The sequence below is a fragment of the Panonychus citri genome, unplaced genomic scaffold, assembly GCF_014898815.1.
Source record: "Panonychus citri isolate SS breed McGregor unplaced genomic scaffold, ASM1489881v1 Contig00113, whole genome shotgun sequence".
Taxonomy (NCBI): domain Eukaryota; kingdom Metazoa; phylum Arthropoda; class Arachnida; order Trombidiformes; family Tetranychidae; genus Panonychus; species Panonychus citri.
Window position 1 is genome coordinate 430219 of NW_026515518.1, and position 22542 is coordinate 452760.

Consider the following 22542-nt stretch of genomic DNA (forward strand, 5'->3'; position numbering starts at 1 on the left):
ATCGTCACAAGAAAATGTTGGGATATCTTAAGGATGAAATGAACGGAAAACCAATTCATGAAGTTATTGCCATTAAACCAAAAATGTATATTATTATCAGTGATGAAGGAGAAAAGAAAACAGCAAAAGGAGTACAAAAAAATGTACTACAACAACAAATAATCAAAGAAGATTATTTAACATGTTTATATAATTTAGAAACATTCAAACATACAATGCACCGATTGCAAAGTAGAAATCATCAAATATATGGAATTGAATTACGTAAAGTGACATTATCACCATTGGACGATAAACGTTGGTCAATAAATGCAGTTGATACTTATGCATTTGGAAACCACAATATAATGGAAACTGATTAATTTTTTTTTTTTTTATCATTTTTATCATTTTTATTATCATTTTTTATTTTTTACATTTAAATAAATTTTTTCAATATTTTATCGTTATTACATTCGCTAAAAGTTTCAAAAAACTCATTATACCTGGGAGCAAACTTGAGAAAAACAATACAATAATAACCACACAAGGTTGATAAATCACCTTGAAGTTTTCTAATGCTATATTTCCAACCAAATTTGGAATTTCTATCCATGAAATTAATGATAGTATCGGGAGGATAACGACCATATGAGTCGAAATAAAAAGCCGGACCATGAACAGGAAAATAGATTGCAACCCAATGACTTCCAGGTTTCCAACTTTCATCTAAATTAACTATGAATGATCTCGGTTTAACTATCAATGTCACCGGTAAACGATCAATAGGACCAACACCACCAAAGTATAGATTTTTTTTCATGTATTTATGAATATCCCAAGTTGTTAAAGCCATTACCAATCGATTGATACGTTTCGATACTTATCAACTTCAATCAGATTATCAAATTGAGCAAAAACAATCATATGAACAGGACTTGTAGTTGCTGATTTGAACTTAACTTCAATCTTTATATTACCTCGTTTCAATAGACTCAATGTTCCTGTTTCTCCGCCAATTGTAACATCAGGTGATAAATCGAAAGCAAATAAACAATGTTTTTCTTTATATTCCTTGAACGAGATAACACACATCGGCACACCTTCATGTTGATTTAGATATCTATACAATCCGATAAACTCTTTCATGTACAGATTATTTTCAAAGTCAGGGTTGTAGTTATTTGTAGGAATTAAATTTCCATTAACCGAACAAGATATTGAATTGATGTCTTGACTTGAGAAAAAGAAAGGTCCATTAACACTTTTACCATTAACATAGTCATCACCAACAAATCCAATAATCATTCTCCTTGGTAGAATTCCATTAAAAATACTCTCGAAACTAACTGATGAATTAGCTTTCGGAATGATGAAACTTTTCATGTCATTGCGAGTAACGAAGTATTTAGCTGAACTCTTTTCGAGAGCCTCTTGAATACCAATACTAACATTCGAGAACAACTTAACACGCCTTATAGTCACAGATAAATCTTGTACGACAAGTTTATAATCAATTGCTGGATCAGTTGCTGACGGTGGGGTCTTGAGAAGACCAAAATCAACATTAGCTCTATTCAATTTAATAAGAATAGGAACACCATTCAATAAAAGATTATCTTGAGTACACATTGGAACATGTAACCGGAAATACAGGTCAAATGGCTTTTTAATTCGCAATTTCCTATTTTCTGCCGTATCCCAACCAGCACCAACATCAATTTTATTGGGTACACCAAATAACAAATCTTCCAAATATGCTTGATAAGGGTAAAGATTATTTGATTGACCTATGTTGACTGAACCTAGATAAAAATCAATTTGTTCAAATAGAGCAGAAGCAAAACCATCACAAATATTAACCTTGGTGATATCTACTTCTGCATCAGTACTTGTTTTTAAACTAAGCTTAACATAAACCATTGTCTCTGACAAGTCAGTAAAATCGTCAGAAGCTGGGATTGAAATATCAATATTTTTAGCATTATCCAAAGTCGCAGATGGTCTGTATTCAACTTCATAATAAGATTCAATAGCTGTTTGAGTTGGTGGTATATGGAACAACTCCAATTCACTTTTTGTCGCAGGAACTGATGAGTGATGTAAATAATCCATTATGAAAAAATATCTTTTCTTGTTCTTTTCTTCTTTCTAACCCCTTTATATAAACCTTTACCGGACTGATCAATTTTTTCAGAAATTTTAGAAAGAGCCTCTTTTGCAGCTGTTTTGTAACCTTCTTTTGCTCGCTCTTTCAGTGCTTCTTTCGCGTTTCTTTTAGCTAAAATGTCTGACCCTACAGCAACTCCAGTACTTAATAAATGTTTTCCTAAGAACTTTAGAACTGGAATACCAAATCTGGCGAATAATGATCCAATACCATAACCTCTTTGATATGGAAGCCCTCTAAAAACATTTATATCTCTCAGAGCTCCACCTGCTTGTGCAGAATAATAATTTTTAAAATTACAATCACCAGGACAATATTTTTTTCTATTCATATTTTGAGTTACAAATTAGTTGAATGTCGCTTTATATAATCGTTTTCTAAAGTGTAATGTTACAAATGTTCGACCATTACTAAACTTTACTGGTGTTCCAGTTTCATCTGTTAAAAGTATTGAAATATTTTTAACATCACCAAATCTAACTGGAAAGTAATAAGGCATTGAAAATGTATGTGACGAAATCATACCATCTTGTCCACCTCTCAAAGGAATTGCTCTTAGACAGTTTGACATTGAATCTCCTACATGATGCTCACGTACAATGTCAGAGTATACAAATAATAAATTTGTATTAGTCGGATTTTGTCTTTCATATGTAGCTCTAATAGTTTCACCGAATTTGAGAATATCTTTTCCATAGGTAGTTTGATCGTATCCCAAACATCTTAAAAATGATGGATCATCAAAAACGGGTAAAAATTTAATTCTATTCAATCCTAACAATCCACTTTTCTCAATCATACCTGTGAATATTCTTGTTTGTCTTAACTGTCCATCTATAATAATTGGTCTATAGATTGGTTTATTGTCTTTTGGCATTTCCTGAATACGGTCTGTTGGATCAGCAAGATGAGCTGCTGGAAATGATTCAAATACAGAATTTAATCTTGTTATGATATCACTGGTTTCTTCGTTCAATTTGTATTTAAATGGAAATTGTTTTGTTTTAACTAAACCTCCAAAGTCTCTTATAAGTGAAATATTTACAGTTTTTTCATGATCATTTTCCATTGTTGTTGGATGGAATATCTCAATCAATGCAACCTCCCACTCCCCATCAAGTTTTATTGGAGTATGAAGATCATTTGTAAATGATGATAATGTATTTGATGGATAAGAATTTAAACTAGCGTTTGAAACTAGATCAATCTGAATTTCATTTACTGGGTCCATTTATAAGTATTATTCTTCAAAAGTCTTTATATTGTCTTTTTTGGCCTTCCTCGTTTCTTTTCATAATAGGCCTACCTAGTTTTTCATTGCTTTTGTAGCTCATCAGGATAAAAGATTGATGTTAACTGTTCACCGTTTAAGTCTTCTAATTTATAAATAAATGTTTGAGGAGTTTTCTTTCGTTTTATAATCTTGAAAATTTCTGTTGTCCAGTTCTTTGTTGAACCTTTTTCAAATATATTTTTCTTCTTGGCGATTCTTACATAATTTGCATCTTTCAACCTATCGTAAACATTTGGTAAATGTCTTTCTTTTTGATTGAGACTGATTTGAGCTTCATTGTTTGAATTTACGTTGATTGGTGCTTCTTTGATTGATCTGTGATAGTTCTGATTATATCCATTCACTATATCTTGTAAAGCGTCGATATAATTTGTCGTTGAATTGAAGTGCATATATCTATAGATTCTTTCACGAAGAGTACGATTGAAACGCTCAACTATCGCACATTTCACAGCATCATCTGTTGTTGTAAAGAAGTTTATGTTATTTTCTTTCATGAGACTTTTAAATGTTGAATTAACAAACTCTTTTCCTTGGTCAGTTTGTAATTTTTCTGGCTTATCATTCTCTAGAATTAATTTCATTGCATTTGTTACTGATTGAGCTGATTTATCTTTCAAAGGTAATGCCCAAGCAAATCTGCTGAATATATCAATAACAACAAGTAGGTATTTAACATTATTATTGTATTTAGAAAACCAAGATACATCCATCAAATCAGCTTGCCATTGTTCATCAACTCTTTGAGTTAATGTTTTCAATCTAGGGAATTTTCTTATTGTTTTTTTGAAAAGTGTATATGATTCTTGAGTATTTAACCATTTTACAACTTGATTTAATGTTAAATCTGGATATTTTTCCTTCAGCACTCGATATAATTGATTAACTCCACCAAAACTACCAGCATTGTTAGGATTAGTATAAGTTGAATTTAGAACTTTTTTATCGAATTCCATCCTTTTCCTGATTGTAATGCTTTTTTTCTACTGTTATATAGAATTTCAGATGCTTCACCCAAGTCCAAAGTTCGGTTTATGTCGGCGATATCCTCTAAAACAGCTAAACCCTTAGGGTTAGTTATCACATCTTCTTCGCCGATTCTCTGTAATTCACGTGTAACTGTTTTGTATCCTGATGGACCTGGTCTATCAATAGGTGTTGATGTTGTTAAATAATCTAAGACTCTATTAACATTTGAACCAGGTATTGGTTTTTTATTTGAATTGATTACTCTTCCTCTCGGAGTTATTTTATGTAAAAGTTTTTCAATTATTGGATGAGGTTTTGTAGGTAAAGGTGTAAGTGGAAAAGGTTTATCCCAGGAATATTCAGCTGACTCAAATTCGTCATAAGTTTCTTGGGAAGGTTGATTGATTTGTGTAGTTGGTTGAATATTTGTTTGTCCGCTGTCCAAATGTCGGTTTATTTGATTTTCAATCATCTGAGGAGGGTATGGTTTATCCAGAATGTATGATATTTTATCTCTCGTTGCTGATTGAAGTTTCAAGTACTCATCCTCTGGAATTAGAACCATTTTTGTGTAAGCGTTCATATTTTATTAGCAATTAAAGAACCTAAGAGACTGATTGCTGGAATTAAGAGGGCAGGTAACGCACCACCAACTTGATTTACTACTTTCCTTCGTTCAGGTAGACTTACTTTTGTTGTTGCTAATTTTCTTAGCGCTGTTTTATATTTTATCAATTTTTTCTTTTCAGTTGTTGATATTGGGATATTCCCGTTCAAAATGTTTTTAATAATTTCACTGATTGCGTAAATAATACAACTTTGACAATTTAATATTATTTTTCTTTGTTTAACTCGATCTTTAATTTCAATAAGTTTAATGAGTTCTGGTAAACATTTGATTACACCTTCGATTGTCATGATACATTATTTTAATTTGAATAATAAATCATTATGTTTCTTTATATTAATGATCCGTCCCCAATAATTAAATTTTTGAATCCGAGTTTGTCAATATTATCCATAACGAAAGTTCCATTGTTAAACCACCACCTATAAATTGGCTGTGGGGTTAACTCGTGATTAAATTCACTAAATAGATGAACAAGATTAATCATGTATTCACCTGCACAAATAAAATCAATAATTTCTTTATTCATTATCAATTTTTGATCATCAATTTCCAAATGAATTTTTTTATCAGCATCAATCACTATAACCACTGATTTTCCACTGGGTGTTGTGAATAATGAAAGTGGTCCATTCTTTTTGAATTGAATACAGTAATCTCGTAAAGCAAGAAAATCAATTGGAGATAAATTTAATCTACCACTTGGTCGTGTGGGACTTTTTGTAGATAAGAATAACTCAATCTTCATAAACCATCGATCCAAATTAATTGTTGTTGAAGCATTAACTGATATGGTGAATTCATCATTCAACATTGTTGAAAATTTCTCAACAAAGATATCAACTGTCTCGAGATTATCTGGTGCAGAAGCTTGATCAGTCCAAACAATAATATTTTCTTGATGAACACCAGCAAAAGGATGATTACATTTTCGTAAAGCTTTAGTAAAATTCTCTTCGAACTCTTTACTTTTGATAATGGAAATTAAATCAGGTGAGAAACTGAATTTAATGTTTTTGTAAGAAAACCTTAATGAACCATTAGGTTTATATTCGTGTTCAATATTTTCTTGAAATTTAGATTGTTTTCCATCAGAGAGATAAGCTTGGACTTGTTTGAAAATCTTTAGAGGGAGTTTCATTGAAGTCAATGGACCATAAGCTTGAGTTTCTCCTGCCATCAAAGTTTTTATTTCAACCATGAATTGCCATTTTTGCCCAGCTGAGATCTTGCCAAATAACACTAATGTATATTCAATATCATTAATTAATTTCGAATAACTTGATAGATAAACGTTCATTTTGTTTTTGAATATTTACTAGCAAAGGTCTTTATATAATGTATACTTGAATTGGGGGTTTCCAAATATTTGATAATAGTCTTAACTGATCCGGCGTATCAGCCTTCAGATCTATAAATAGATAAGAAAAAGGTTTTTGGGTCGCATTTTCGAATATCTGTGTCAATGCTTTTACTTTGTTAGGTACATTTGCCTCGCAATATTACTAATAATTGATTTATCACGTGGATTTTTAAATAGGACGAGATAATGAGAGTTTAATGTGATGTTACGCATTTCATTACCTTTAACGAAAAAGTTTTGAACTAATAATATTACTGAAATATTTCGATGATGAGAGCCTTTCGTAAATAATTCGCTAATTACCTGACTTTTAGATGATTCATGCATGAGATCGTCAATAATTATCCATATCGGATCATTTTCAGGGTTAATATTGTTTATAAGGTCATTTGATAAACCTTTTATGAAAGTTACACCAACAAAACTTGCAAATGAAGGTTGGTATTCACCGTATAAATAATAAATGTGTTTAGGTGAGGGGTGTGAAGCGAAAAGTGCTTCTTTAATCAATTTTTGTACCCAAAAAGTTTTTCCAGAACCAGTTGGACCACTTATCGTCATGGTAAATGGATGTTTCAAGTAAAAAGTGTACATATTTGCTCACTCGACTCCCTTTTTTCTTTATATAAAAAGGGTTTGGATTCTGAGAATTTCGTCAGTGCTCATCATGAGTAGTTCAGATTGGAAAACTTTTACTATCGTTGATGATATAGTTGCTTTTAGTTTGTGCTTCAATCAAAGTGTTAAACGTATTGATATAAGATTGAAAAGACAAGGGAAATTCACGAAATACGGTGTTTCTCTCACTCCTTCTGAAGTTGATCATTGTGTTAAGTTTATCACTGGTGTAAAGAACAACCCCGAATTTTATCATCTATCAATTGAAAAAGCTGCTGGAGCGAACTTTTGGTTGAAGAAAGGGACACAAGTCCTGACAACTTCATCGTTTTGGAAAAAGGTTTCTCCTTTTATTCCTGCTGCAAAATATCTCTGTGGAGATTTAAAAGAGAAGGATCAACTGTTTGATTTGTTTATTGTGTCCAAAAGTACTGATAAAAACGATTTATTGGAAAAAAAGTGGGCTATATCTACTAATCCAAAAGATTGTGAAAATATATTGGAAATCTTGGGTATTCAAGATAATTCGGGTATTCGTCCTATCGATTTTGAAGCTCTCAACAAATTTGCTGACGAAAAACCTGAAGTTTTTACGTCTATGGTAAACTTGTTCTACGTAAACCGATAGATTATATAAAGCTGATCATTATCCAAATATATAATCATGGATATATTTTGTGCATACTTTGATGTTCAGGGATTTTATATTAATGGTCTCTTTCATCCTGCAGAGGTATGTATGATAACCAAAAAGATATTTATCATGTAAAGTTAAAAATCTTGTAATTGTAACCCTACTAAACAAGAACAAAAAAATATAACTTATTTAACCAAGTATCATCATGGATTGGAAATTACGGAGGAAGGAATTCACTTCAAAAGACTTAGATGGGATCTTAAAAAGATCTACAATCGAGTATTGGCTGAACCATCGATTTATATTGCTTGTAAATCAAAAGAAGCTGCCGACTTGTTGGACTTTTATTCATTACCCAATCTGAATTTAAATGATTTCAATGTAAATCATGTTGATATTGACACTGGACGTCGTCCTTGTCGATTCCATGATCAATCTAAACAATTTAAATGTTCATATAACATTGTTAAAGATTTAAAAAGACATGTTAGAAATATGTGTTAAACTCTGATTATAATCTTAATAATAAACGTTTTTTTAATATAAAACATTAAATGTATTACATACAATTATTCATATTTGATCAATATACAATAGATTATAACTGAAACTTGGATAGATTTAGTGAAAGTAATGTATTGCTATCTCGGTACAGTGCGCATTTATGGTTTTACAGGAATTCTGCTTAACCTATAGATTTTGTGCAGCTTTTAATATATGCATTTAACATAACTTTTAAAGAGCTTTCGATTGATATATTGCACGACAAGATCGGTTGAATAGTTTCTGAGATACAGAAAGTTCGTAAATTCGAAATTTTCGAAGTCATTTTTCTCATAGAAGGAGACATTTTTCGAAAAAAATTTCCATTGACCTACTCGTCTTGAGCGAAGCTCAAGAGAAGTAGGTGAATTGTTAAGAAAATTTCGAACTTTCGAAAAAGCACCACATGTAATTTTTAACATTGAGTGTATGGGATACGTTTAATCACCGTTGACACGTCTTCTCAAGGTATTAATAAACTCGTAATAGAAATTTTCGAGGGTTGACATTGACTTTGAACCAACAATATTGAATTTTCGAGATGAGAAGAAAATCGCCACTTGTTTACCCACTCGAAACATTATTCCAGGAAAAAGTTCAGGTTCCCATGTGAACTCAGGATATTGAATTATTTTATTGAGATTAATTGGAAAATCTATTGTTCCTGAAGCAACAATATTGACTATTTTTGATTTAACAATTGAGTAATTAGGTAACACATTAATTAATACATTAGTTGCTTCATCTAATGATTTCGCGCCTACGACATTGACTTTATTAGAACGATAGATTAGGACTTTAACTTTTCCACAGTTTAATATATTACCACTAAAATAATAAGGATCATAATTAGGAAAATCGTTTGGTTCCAACCTTGAGTTAACTTCGAAACAAATAGTCATATTAACTATTCGATACATCTTTAATTGATTAATTAATTAATCAATCTTATATAGCAATGCAGATGATTAAGACATTGATGATTATATTCGTCATTGACCAAATTAACAAATTAATTAAGAAATTGTCGAAAAATGGACTTAATAATCAATCATCAATTGACAATTGGTCAGTTGTCAGTTATTCGTATTTAATTAAAGTTAAAAAAGTTTTAATCAACTTTAGAAAGTTTAATTATGCCTAAGTGGTTAAAACGATCTGCTAAAAAACAACGACTATTGAAAAAATCGTATGAAATCACTGCAAAAGAACAACAACTATTTGAAAAATATAAATGTAAAGAGCTTAGTGTTGTTTTAACCCCCTTGGAATATATTCCACCATTAAAACGGATTAATGTGACCGAAGGAGTTGTGAAAAATCCATTTTTCATCGGTGAACAATCATCAAAGGAGATTCAAAAGATCATCGAGGAATTGAATGTGCTTCAATCCGAAGAAATACGTGAATATAATGATGATTTTGTGCGTTTACTTGATGAATGTTCGGTCACCGTTGAGGAAATTTTCCCCATTGATGATGGATTCATTGATTTTGTTTTAAAAAATGATCTAAAACCAGTACATGATTTCAATGAAATCATGACTGATGATTTGTTCAAATTATAAATAAAATATTTGGAAAATTTGATCATTTTAAGATATACATTTTTATTTTCGTTTCGGAAAATCAAGTTGAAAAAGTAAGAGAAAAAGAAAGAGTAAATTTGTGTGCCAGAGGTGGCATAATATCACTACTCAAAGTTTCAATTCTAACACAATTTAAAGTTCTTATTGTACTTTCACTGTTAATATTTCAAGGTCATTAAAGGTAACAACTGATTATCATGATATCGAATAAAATTTTACAGTTCAACTTAAAAGTAATCTACTAATTGTGATCATGTTACATGGAAAGTGTTCAAGGTAATCGGATGAAATTGATAATCATGTCGTTAGAAGATAAAATTGATGAGAACTGGGGATGAGATTATAAACTTAATGAGTTATGGATTAAGTGTGTGTCTTATATGGATAAGATTAAGAGGATTAAACAAGTTACACTTTATAAAGAATGGAAGCAAGAAAAATATATAATTCGATATGAGATTAGGTTACTCATTGAATCATTACTCAGATTGACCAACAGTGGACACAACAACAATAAAACTCAATTCGTTTTGCGAGATATTTTTTCTATTCAACATTTTCCTTGGAAACTGTTGGATGCTACAGAGATTTTTTTTCTCTACTATTACTATTAACTGATAATCGTTATTAGCTTTTATGACCAGTGTCCATTTGGTCATCATTTTTGATAATCATGATGATGATTAAGTCTTTCTCTTAACCTGATAAATAAAAGATATTTACTATTGATTTATCATATAGAACTTTTCGAAAAAAAAATTGATTCTTAATCTCTTCCGGTTTTATCATCTAATGGTCATCGACTTAAACAATGATAAATTTACTCCCGGTAGAGGTCAAATTTGATTCTTTCAATATTTGACCAAAAGACATTAGAAATTCAAATGCTGAATGAGTTCAGAATCTTTGTGAAAAACATGAGGTTAAACATGATGGATAAGAAATTAGATTCTGAAACTATTGATGAGCTGATAATGAATACAATGTAATTATGATGATAATCGTTACGATAAATCATAATGTTCATCATGATGATTATCATGAGTAAATCAAGAAGTCATTGTTATTTTTTGTTCAGATAGATAATCATATGCTTTAAGACTGTTATCTAAATATTAATGGTCATTTATCCGTAGACTTGACATGAGAAAATGAAACTGGACAAAAGGACAATCATCATGATAAACATGATGATCATTTTCAGGATTATTAAAACAGAAGGAAAAAGATAAAGAGAGAGAGAGAGTATTTTGTTTCGATTTGTTCGTATTCGTGAAGTTTTCCTTCATGAGATTGGAATGAGATTTTTGATTCACCAGACTGGAAATAAATTTTATCTATTTCTCCTTCCCTGAGATTAAACTGAAAGATTTGAGATTTCATGGTGGGAATGTTGAACTTTTCATAAGCATTTTCACTGTGATAACATAACTTTCGGCTAACTGGATGATTTAACATTGACATATATTTGTATCAGTTTCATCAGTAGTTTGATAATGATGATAATCAATTTTTACCATGATAGTAACTGCGTCTCAACAAATAAAGGAGCAAAAATAAATTAGCTAAATGGTTCATCAGAACTCATAGAGATCGCCAATGAATCAGTTCAATTCATTTCTAACCTTTCTAAGCAATAAACAATTCGTATAACATTTTAACCCGAAAGGTGATTGACATTTGACTCGATGAAAAGTGAGTGTTACAATTGTGATGGAATCAATTTAATATCAATTGTAAGTTGATTAGATCAGATTGTCACTCAGGTTCAAAGTTATCATTGAATAACATGTATTCAAACTAACGAGGGAAGATGGTCAATGGTCAGATTTTTATCTATCAACTGGAATCAAAGGTAAACTTTCAGAATAAGAATGAAACTTTCTCTGTATTCGTATAAATATTTGATCACATTGTATCTTAACTTATGTCCGGTAATTGATTGACCAGAAAAGTCAATCGAGAGTCAAGTAAAATGAACATGATGATAAATAACAATAAACATCATTGATATTATTGAATATCAAGAAATAAAAGTAGAAATGGAAGAAAAAACCGAAAGGAAAAATGACAAGAATACAATACCTAACGGTCAGTTTCAAGTTATTCTGTTGACCATTTATTGTTGTTTATCTTTATTTTGTATCGTGTGTGAGAGAGAGAGAGAAAAAAAATTCTGACCATAGTCCAGTTTGGTAAAAGAGAATGATAAAAAACAAGATGAAATGTTCGAAGGCAATGTTACACTTTTCTATTAATATTTGCTATCGATTATATAATCGATTCTAAAGGAGACTGAGAAATGACCGGGAAACAGATTTCCCTTGGAACTGATATCAGACCATGTTGACCATTGTCTGATCATCAATATTCATAGTTACCAATTGAGAAATATATTCGTTAAGTTAATGATCAATTTCCTGTAATTATCTGGACATTAAATGATTTCATGTAAAATCATTCAAAAAGACAGATAAGATTTCAGATCGAGTTCATCTCGAATATATTGTTAGAAATTAAATTCTGACTCTAATCTTTTTGCATATTGAAAACAGAATTACTGGTCAGTGGTCAAAGAGTAGTTAATTAAATCAGCTTCAACTATACATGTTATTTAGAAAACGATAGTCACAGGATAGTTCAATATATTATCATGTAGAATTGAACAATAAATTCGTCAAGTTTTAAAGAAAAAAAATTTCAACCTAAATTTTGATCAATTGTAGTCTTCTTATTGTCTCACATTCATCAGCTCAACGAAAAATTGACAGAAATTTGTAAATGACCATTGGTCAACTCACCGATTAGAAGATTTATTGAAGACACTTGTTGATTCACGACTGATGAACTAATCTGATGCTCGGAGTTCCAGTCAAATTCACAGTAACACAACACAGTTGATGGATAATAACAAATTTCAAAGAGCTGAAACTAACTCAGAGTTTGAATTTTAAGATTTTTAATAAACAGATCACATGAACTTCACAACATTTACACCAATTTGAATACGTAACTAATCAAAACTCAAAAGTAAATTGAATCACAAGCACAACGTTATGAGAAGTGAAATAACTTTAATTGTTTGGGTTGTAATTAGAATCATGAGAAAACGGAACAGGAAACAAATTTATTATCATTATAAGATGAAGGGGAAACTAAAGTGACATCATAAGATATCAAGAGCAAAGTTGTTACTCTTCGGACATCATTCAATATCTTATCTTTTAGTCTTAATGTAGATTAAGTGAGATATTTGTATGATTATCATTAAAGAGATAAGATTGAGAGATCAGCAAAAACGCCCAAAAGGTCATCATGCTGCTTCTAGAGGTTATTTGTTCTCTGAGTTTCTCGAAGATACCTAATTTTAGTGTTTCGATTTTCAGCCTTACAGTTTTCAATTCATTGATGAATTAGTGACGAAAAGATATTACAACTTACAGTTTAGTTTGAGATATGATTTTTCACTGTATCCGGTTCCTTGACTGTTCCTTGCTGAACATTGGTAATGTCCACGTTGACTTCGTTTAACTTGTTGAAGGACAAGTGATTGATTGGAGACAATTATTCCAGCCGAGGGATTGGTGTAAAGAGGAACATCTTCAAAAAGCCAAGTGACCTCAGTGACCCAAGGATTGGCGCGAACATTACATTCAAAATAGACATCGGTGTTTTCACGAATTGTGTCCAATTGAAGGCTAGTACCTAAGACGATTGATACTTGAGGTGTATCTTGAAAAGGGTAAGTGAGATAATTTTTGTTGTTATTTTTAAATTGTAGCAAAACTCAAAAGATGAACCTTAAAATTGTTGATCTATTATATGAAACTTACAGTGAATATTGAGAATTGTTTCATCTTTTAATGGTGAGATTGATAATTTTGTGTTGACCACTGAACAAGAAATGACCTTTCCATTGTCTTCTATGGTCGGTTTATATTGAAACTTTGAGGTTGTTGAGTTACCGTCATTGGAGAGGATTAAACTTGTAGTTACATTCAAAGGCTCATCATCTTTGAACCATTTCACTTGAACGGGTGGACGAGAACCATAGGATAAGCAGATGAGGTCACTTACATTGTTTGCAGGTAGAAAAGTATTTTGTAGCAAAAGTTCAACACCAAGAGGTTCAACTGGAAGAGAGAGAGAGAGAGAGAGAGAGATTTAACATGAAACTTTCATGAGAGATTCAGAATTAACTCACGAATCATATCAATTGAAACTGAAACTTCTTTGGGCGGTATAAGGTCAGTATTAGAAACTAGGCACGTTAATACGGTTAATAAGTTATCACGATCGATATTTTCCACGATAAATTCATTAGAAACTGTTCGATTCTGTGAAATCTGATAGGAATCATCAACCATGTTCCCACCCTTCCACCAGCGTATACTAGGCGAGGGATCACCTTAATTAAATTAAAACAAAAAAAAACACTCAGTTAAAAATTCATAAGAAAATCATTAGATGTTGAATGAAAAATAAAATATCACAATTATGATTATCATGGTGATATTATTATAAGGAGAAAAAGAAAAGTTCATTCATCATTTTTAATCTTTTCCTCTGTTCCAGATCACAAATTTTCTGTACCTGAATCATGTAAGTGTTACCATGTAATACTATTGAGTTGTTTGAATGTTTTCACCATTGATAGGATAGTTGAAGCATCTATTCATACAATGTTTTTCAATTCTCATGCAAGGATGATGGTGATTCTCAAAAAAAACTGATTGCCTTATTATGCCTCATGATAAGTTTCAATAAGTTTCAGTAACTATCTATTATTATCGTGATTACTATTATGATAACCATGGGAGAGTATGGGAGAGAGAGAGAGAGAGAGTGAGAGATGAAAATATTTTGCATAAAAACACATTACTAAGGATGCATAGAAAGTGACTATGATTAAAGGATCTTTGGTAGGAAGATGATGATGATGATGAAGTAGAAAAGAGAAAAGATCAAGAATAAGTAGATGGAGTAAGAATATTTAATGATCCCTGAGATGTTTAATGAGCCATAGAATTTGAGGAGAAAAAAGGAAGAAAACAATTTCATGCAGAATTTTGTTCGAAACTTTTTTTTTCACCAATCTCCCGCTACCACCATTCTCATGTAGATTAGAATAGATTATCTGAATTTCAATTGTAAAAAATAGTTGGATTTCAATCTGATTACAATGAATTAACATTTTCCCTGATCGACTTTCTTTATCAACCAAAACATCAGCTTTTTCCATAACTTTCCAAATCTTGATAATATGGTCAACAAATTTACCTTGACCACTTGGAGCTTTACAAATTTCAATGCTAATACTATTATGTATTAACACTTGAAACTTTCTATTATGTAGCCAGTTTTTTTTAGTATTGTTGGTCAACTAGTTCAGTGAATTGACGAGAATCAGCAAGTTGATCAATCGATGATTAACTTTTGATGATTGAAAGCTAAATGCATTTGACAAGATCAATTTGCAAGCTATGGTTACCATTATTCAATATAATGGTCGCTCATGTGGTCAGTCAGATAACTTACCCCCAATAGCTTTACATGTAAGTCTCAGGGTGGTTCCTCTTAGGAATGGGCCAATTACACCTTCCATTCGGGTTCCATTGGAATCAACAATAATCACTGATTTAGGTGGAACTATGAAACAATTATAAGAGTTAAAAGATTAGTTAACTTGCTTATTACTCTCATTTCTCAAAATTGGGCCAACAATCAAATTTAATAACTTTTTTTGCATCATCAACGATTAGTATTTAGGTTGAACTTTTTTTTCGCCTTCTTTTTAATAATAATCAACTATTAACACTTTTAGAAGTTTAATTTTCTCTGTCACATGAAATTATCATTATCATCTTGAGTTGCATCATTCTAATGACAACAGAATAGTTTATTAGAACAGAATTATCTCTTTCCACTTTTACTTTCGATTAAGAAAAAAGAGAAGAGAAAAAAAAATATATTATTTTCTCTTTCGAATTCATAATTTTCTTCATTTCATTTACTCTCTTCTTCTAATATATTGAATATATAATATTTAATAATCACTTTAGGTTCAGAATTATGATGATAATGTTGAGATCTTATTATCGTTCCATAAATATCCCCTGTTAATAATGTGTTACCCTAATGAACATGAGGATCTTTCCTTTTACTAACTATGATATTGAATTGAATTCACTGGGAGTGAGCATGGAAAACATTTGATGATAATGAAGAAATCAGATTCAATTATGGTTCAAAGTCTGAAAGTGATTGAATATAATATTGTTCAGGTAGCGAAATGGGAGGATAGAAGTTCATTTATTGTTCAGTGCGGTTAAGATGAAGAGAAAAGAACTTTTTTTTACTTCCTTTCTCTGTCTCTGTCTCTTTATCTTGTTGCTTCTTTTTTTCTCTTCCTCTTTTTTTTCGACATCAAGATGATAAAATGATCAGTGTTGCAAGAAGAAAAGAGAAGACAAGGAAGATGAAGAGACGAATGACAAAAGAAAAAGATTTATATTCATAGTTTACAAGGCGAAGACGAAAAAAAAACCTATTATACTGCGAAAAGATCCAACTACAAATTCGTGAAATTTGTATGAAGATATTATTATTATGTGAATAGAGGAAGAAAAAAATTCTTTTTGTCGAAAATTTCTTCATTTCTTACCACCCCTTTATCTTTTCTTTTTTAATATTCTTTCTCATCATCAACATAAACTTTAGAACCTTTTCCATGTAGAGCGATTTCAATGTTCGATCCTTATGAAGACATTAACTTGTACCATTACAAGTGAAAAAGATACATCGAAATCATAGATTAACCCTTGGAACTTTATAATATTCATTGAATTTAGCAAAGAATTTTCTTCATGAAGCCAATTTACCTTTTCCATCGTTTAAACTATTCCATGGTGAGTGAGAAGAAAAAACTTGTTCTTTCATATATATTAAGAGAGTAGAAAAAAAAATTCTAAAAAATGAAAGGAGAAAAAAAGATATTCTCATAAGAAAGGAAAACCTAATTTCATCTAAAGCTCTGTTTCCATGAGGATATTCAGTCTGTCAGAATAAATTCTTGTTAAGAGATTCGGTGAAGAAGAAGAAACAAAAAAAGTTCCAAGTTGAAATTACTCCTTCTCGAATTGAGTCAAATTCTCGACTGTAACAAAAGAATTATTCCAATGTCAAACAGGCAAAGACAAAAGAAGATGAAAGTTTTGTTCGCCGGAAAAAAATGGAATAGAGAAGAATAAAATTTATCTGAATCAACCAGAGAAAATGTTATTCATTTTTAGAGCTTTTTGGAGAAAAGAAAAAATCAACATTAACTTGATCTTATTCTTCACACTTTGCATCTCTTACAACTCATTCGTTCTCATGTAGTGTGTGAATTGTATCTCTTTCGGTGTGAGTTAAATTCTGTGAAGAGAAAAGGATAACTTGTAAATGGAAAAATTTTAGGCCATTAATGAGAAGGTGAGATATGGAAGTGAGAAAATGGTATTGAAAGAACAGAATGGAAACATGATGATAATGATGATGGAAAGAGAACATTTTTCTCCATCTTTGTTTCGTTAGCAGAAAGAAATATAATAGTTTCATAAGTTCTGACGTGGGTGATGAATAAGAAAGAGGAGAGATTTTTTTTCCTTTTTCTCTCAGCACAAAGAGAGTGAAAAGTGAGTTTTGTTATTAATATAATTCTCTCTCTCTCTCTCTCTCTCTCTCTCTCTCTCGTCTTTAATCCCTGGGAGTTTGTAACTGATATCAATTGATACTAATGGAGTGATGACACAACAATGGAATCAGAATCCTAAGCTAAGATTTACAAGGAATGAAAATAAATTTCTAATTCAGGGAATACCCTGGGACTCGGTGAGAACATTTTCCAAATAGATTCTTATGGAGATTGATTCAGTTTCTTTGTTTTAATTTGTTCTCATGAAATGATTCACTTGAATGAGGAAATTGATTCTCATACAGGATGAATATCATTCCCTGTTTACAATCATCATCATGAATGTTATTCAATGACTTTGATGATCTCTAGTGATTCTTGTTTCCTGTAATCAAAACACTTTTTCACCTGAAGATTTTCAGTAACATTAAGTACAATCAAGTGAAAAGTAACAACAATGTCAGTGGTTGATTCTTAGTTGCCAGATTATCATAGGATTTAATGTGAAAAGAATTAGTTTGAGTAAAAGAAAGTAAAGGAAAACATGATAAAATCTAAAGGTAAATAAGAGAATTGAAGAAGATATAAAAAAGAAGAATAAGAATCAACATTTGATACAATCGCAATTCTATTATTGAGAAGAAAATTTTTCTTTCGATTCTCTTGAGACAAATGCTATGAAATAGGATAAGATGATATTCTGATTCCAATCGAGACTAAACAAAGTTATAAGATGTGACGATAATATTGTCGATGACTAAGCCAACACGGTGAAATATTTCACCATGAAGATGAACAGATAATAAGGAAGATGTTGGATGAAAAAGGAAAAATAATATTCTGAAAAAAGAAACAAGATGAGAAAAAAAACAAAAACAATGAAACAAAAAAGGTGAGAAGATGAGATTTCAAGTGAATTTTAGGTGGACTTAGAGAGAGAGAGAGAGAGAGAGAACGGTAAATGCTCACCGAAATAAAGAGTAAGCTTATGATGATTATGATGATAAGTTTGATGACAAAAAAAGGGATAAGTTTATATAAGATAAAAGGAAATGATGTTAGTAAATATTGGGAGGACATCGAATGGAGAAGCGATGTCAGGGGAGATTTTGGACCAGAATAATCAATCCCTTTGAAGAGAAGAGGCTACTTATGATGAAGATGATGATAGGGAAAAGTTAAGATGAAAAGAACATCGAAAGAACAAAAATCGAAAAGTAAAATATCTTGAAAATCAATCACAAGTCAAGGGCAAGAGAGAGAGAGAGAGAGAGAGAGAGAGAGAAAACAGGAAGATGGCAATGATGATGAGAATAAGAAGATGAGGATAACTTCATTTTTAGATGTGAAAACAGAGGAACAAAAAAAGTAAGAGAATAGAAAAAAAATAATCGAAGAGAAAAGAAAATATATAATCCAAAGTCAGAAGCAGTAATATGATGATGATGAGAAAGAGGAAGAGGAAAAGATGCGGTAGAAAAGAGGAAGATGATGTTGGCTTGTTGACCATTAGTCAAGAAGAGTTTTAGTTTCTCTTGTTGGTAAACCTAATCTTCTGTAAGGTGAGAAAATATTTTCTCTTTTTCAATCGGATTATCTTCATCACTTTTTCATCCTCAATGGATCAGAATCCATTTAAATGGTTTCAATAATTTCTAAGTTGAGCTTTTCTCTCATTCCATCAAGTGATATACTTGTTAATGAGATGAAATAAATTTCATATTATTGGTTAAACTATCGATATAATTTAAAGGTAAACTTCCGGTTAGGAAAACTAAACAACTTTAACTTTCGTGTTTGACAGTTTTAAGATAGTTTAACAACTCCCAAGGAATGTTGTTCTCTCTCTCTCTCTCTCTCTCTCTCTCTCTCTCTCTCTCTCTCTCTCTCTCTCTGAATACATGGAACTTTTTTCCTTTCTCTTATGGTATTAAATAGGAGAAAACAATATGATTTTTACTGTCATGTTTTGGTTCCGGAATGAAAAGTAAACTCAACATTTTCACTGATGGAAAATCAAATTTGGTGACATTTAGTTGAATAATAAATTTCTTTCGACTTTTCTATTTTAATTGTAACGTAAATTTTTATTACATAATCAGTGAGGTAGAATTGACATGAAATTCAAGATTATATTCATGAAGAAAAATTTCTCATCCAGAGAATCAGATTTCAGGTAAATGAAGATAATTAGATTTACTGATTGTTAAATATTAGAAAAGGTAGAAAAATGTTATACAATGTGAAAGAATGCTAAAGTTACATTGATATTCAAATTTCTAGTTCTCATTGTAATACATTTATTATGAACATGAACAGAATAATATCTTTATTGAATCAACTCTACCCACGAATTCATGATAATTCAATGTTAGTATCATATGAATACACTGTTGATACAACAATTATCAACAGTTTTTTACCTGAATTTTGGATTCTATTTTGTCAGAATTATATTGAGCTCTTTTTTACCTTATCGATGGCAGATTATTATATATTTACTTATTTTTCAATCAATCATTCTGAGAAGATCATGAAACTGATCCACTTCACCCTGAACACTGAACTGATTGACAGGTTGAGAACTGATTGTAATACATTTTCCGTCTTTCTCTTTCCCTTTTTTTACCAATAATGTTGCGAGTTTATTAGAAAGGTGAGAAAAAAGTTCATTAAGTGTCAATTGTTAATCATGAAATCGTTACTAAAAATAATATACAAGAGTTTTGATTAGTTTCGTCAACGATAAAATCAGAAAGACGCAGAAAATTTTCTCAGGTAAAACTTTTTCCCCTTCAGAACTATTTCCGTCGAATCCATGAATTTATTTATATAAAAGTCATTCAGTTCATCTTTCATAATAAGTAGAAATTTTTTTCTATCGTTCTTCCCATGAAAAACTAAGCATGAATGAAAAGATGTTAAAAGTTTATCCTCTTTCTACCTAATAATTCATGAGTAAATATCATTAATCCCACCATGAATCTTGATTCACTTTTACCCATGAATATACTCATTGAATCACCAAGTAGTATCATGATATCTACATGTTCATGTAGTTTAGACTGTCAATACCTGTTACCCTGTACAAACCCAAGATGCATGAAAATTTTTATATCTATGGAAATGAAGACAGAAAAAAATATTACAAGATGAATATAAACATCATCCTGTTATTTTTTCGTGATTATCATGATGATGAACATGGAATCTGTTCAATATCACTTATTATTGAGGTTTTTTTTAGAACCAGAATTCACTCTGATAATGTAAACAAACCAGATACAAAAGGCTTGAGTTACATAATATAAACAACCATGTGAATATATGACATGATTTTTCAGGGTGAAACTATCGTTATATTGAAATGTGAATTTAGTGTTTGTGATTTTTTTCTTCCTCTCAGTTAAATAATGTTCATGTAAATGTCCTCAGGGTGAAATCGAGGATGAAACGAACTGAATGAGAAATTGAAGGTAAAAATAATATTGGTTCAAAAACTCAATTAATATAAACAGGGAGCATGGTGGTTAAGTGAAAATGTTATCATTTCTTTTATTTTCATGGAAATTTCGATTGAAAAATTTCTGAATCAAGTTCTACCGTTTTTCAAGTCAATCATGTAATTAAATTGCTTCGATTAGGAGAAACATTGAGAATTGGGTCAAAAGGAAATGGTCAGTGAAGGTTCAGGATCTCATGACCTCATGAAATAATTCATTTAGTTGATCAATTTGAATATCAATTTTGACTCTATTGAATTTTTCAGTTCATTTGATTGGATCACTAAACTGAAGTTCTTCATGATTGTTCATATACTTATACATTTTCATGGATGTTTGAGTTTGATGAAAAGAGAAATTATTGAAAACAAAAAACTTTTATTGAATTTTGACAATTTATTGATGATTCTAATTGCTTATTGATCTGAACTTAGAACGACATTAATAAAGGAAATCAAAATATTCCAGAGCGATGAATTTTATCCGTTTGAATGGTTCATTTGATGAAATCCTGAATCTGGGCTGATAACTTTTTCTCCTCGATTAAGTCAATAACTTTGCACCTTTATCATGTAATAATTTACCCTTATCAGCCCCTTGACCAACCGATTCTTCATCTTGACCATCAATTGAAAACTCATCTCTTTTTTTCTGATGCACATGAATTGTTTTTTTTATCCTTTACGAACTCAACTCTCTGTACGTGTCTAGTTTTCCTAATCACCATGAGAATTCATTTTCATCATGATGTCAGAATGACTGAATGTATAAAAGAGAAGAAGAAGAAGATGAAGTTTTATTTGAAGAGAAGAAGATAAATAGGAAGATGAAGATATGATGAAAGGCAAAACCTTGTGTTCTCCTTGGTTGACCAATATTGGTCAACCTTGAAATAAGAGGTAAGTAGGAAACTCAAGTATCATTCAATTTTCAATGGTCATTGGCTTTTACCTTTTATCTTATCACATTTATTGATAATATTTTTCTTTCTTTCTCTTCTTTCAATAATATTATCATCCTCATCTCCATCATAAATAAGTTGAGATGTTTTCATCTTCATCAGCTGTAGATAAACTGGTAAGAGTTTGTGGTAAGAAAAGAAAAGAAAAGAAAAGTTCTTAATAATAACAACAAGAAGAAATTGGAACTGGTCGAAACAATAAACAATTGACATGGAAAAATCTGGAGCAAGAAAAAGTTCAATCATCTAAGTTCTGAATAAGATAAATCCATGATTCTAATGAACTTTCCACCTTCAAAACCAACAGAACATAAAGAAATGGACTTGGAAATCTAATCTTTTCTCAATAGTAAACATGGTAACCGAGGCAAGTGAATTTTCAAATCATGATAATATTCATGATTCAATTCTGAGTGATGGTAATTTCTTGAAATTTCATACGATTACAAATAACAGCTAATTAAGTAATAAATGATTAGCATTTAACAGTTTGAATCAACATCAACAGATTAATAGGCAAACAATAAATAAAAAAAAACTTTTATCTGTTTGCTAATGTCTATGCAATTATCATTATCCACAGATAAATTAGATGATTATCTTTACAGTTTGA

General features: G+C 30.7%; 1 protein-coding gene across 1 annotated transcript in view; it reads right to left on the reverse strand.

Moving 5' to 3' along the window:
• Positions 1-22542, reverse strand: part of LOC128390043 (hemicentin-1-like) — a 60650-nt gene that overhangs the window by 23588 nt on the left and 14520 nt on the right. The window contains exons 4-7 of the mRNA XM_053349715.1: positions 15329-15439; positions 13995-14198; positions 13624-13923; positions 13232-13522 (exon numbers count right to left, since the gene is read on the reverse strand). Of these exons, the coding sequence (XP_053205690.1) occupies positions 13232-13522; positions 13624-13923; positions 13995-14198; positions 15329-15439 (906 nt within the window). The remainder of the gene's footprint in view (positions 1-13231; positions 13523-13623; positions 13924-13994; positions 14199-15328; positions 15440-22542) is intronic.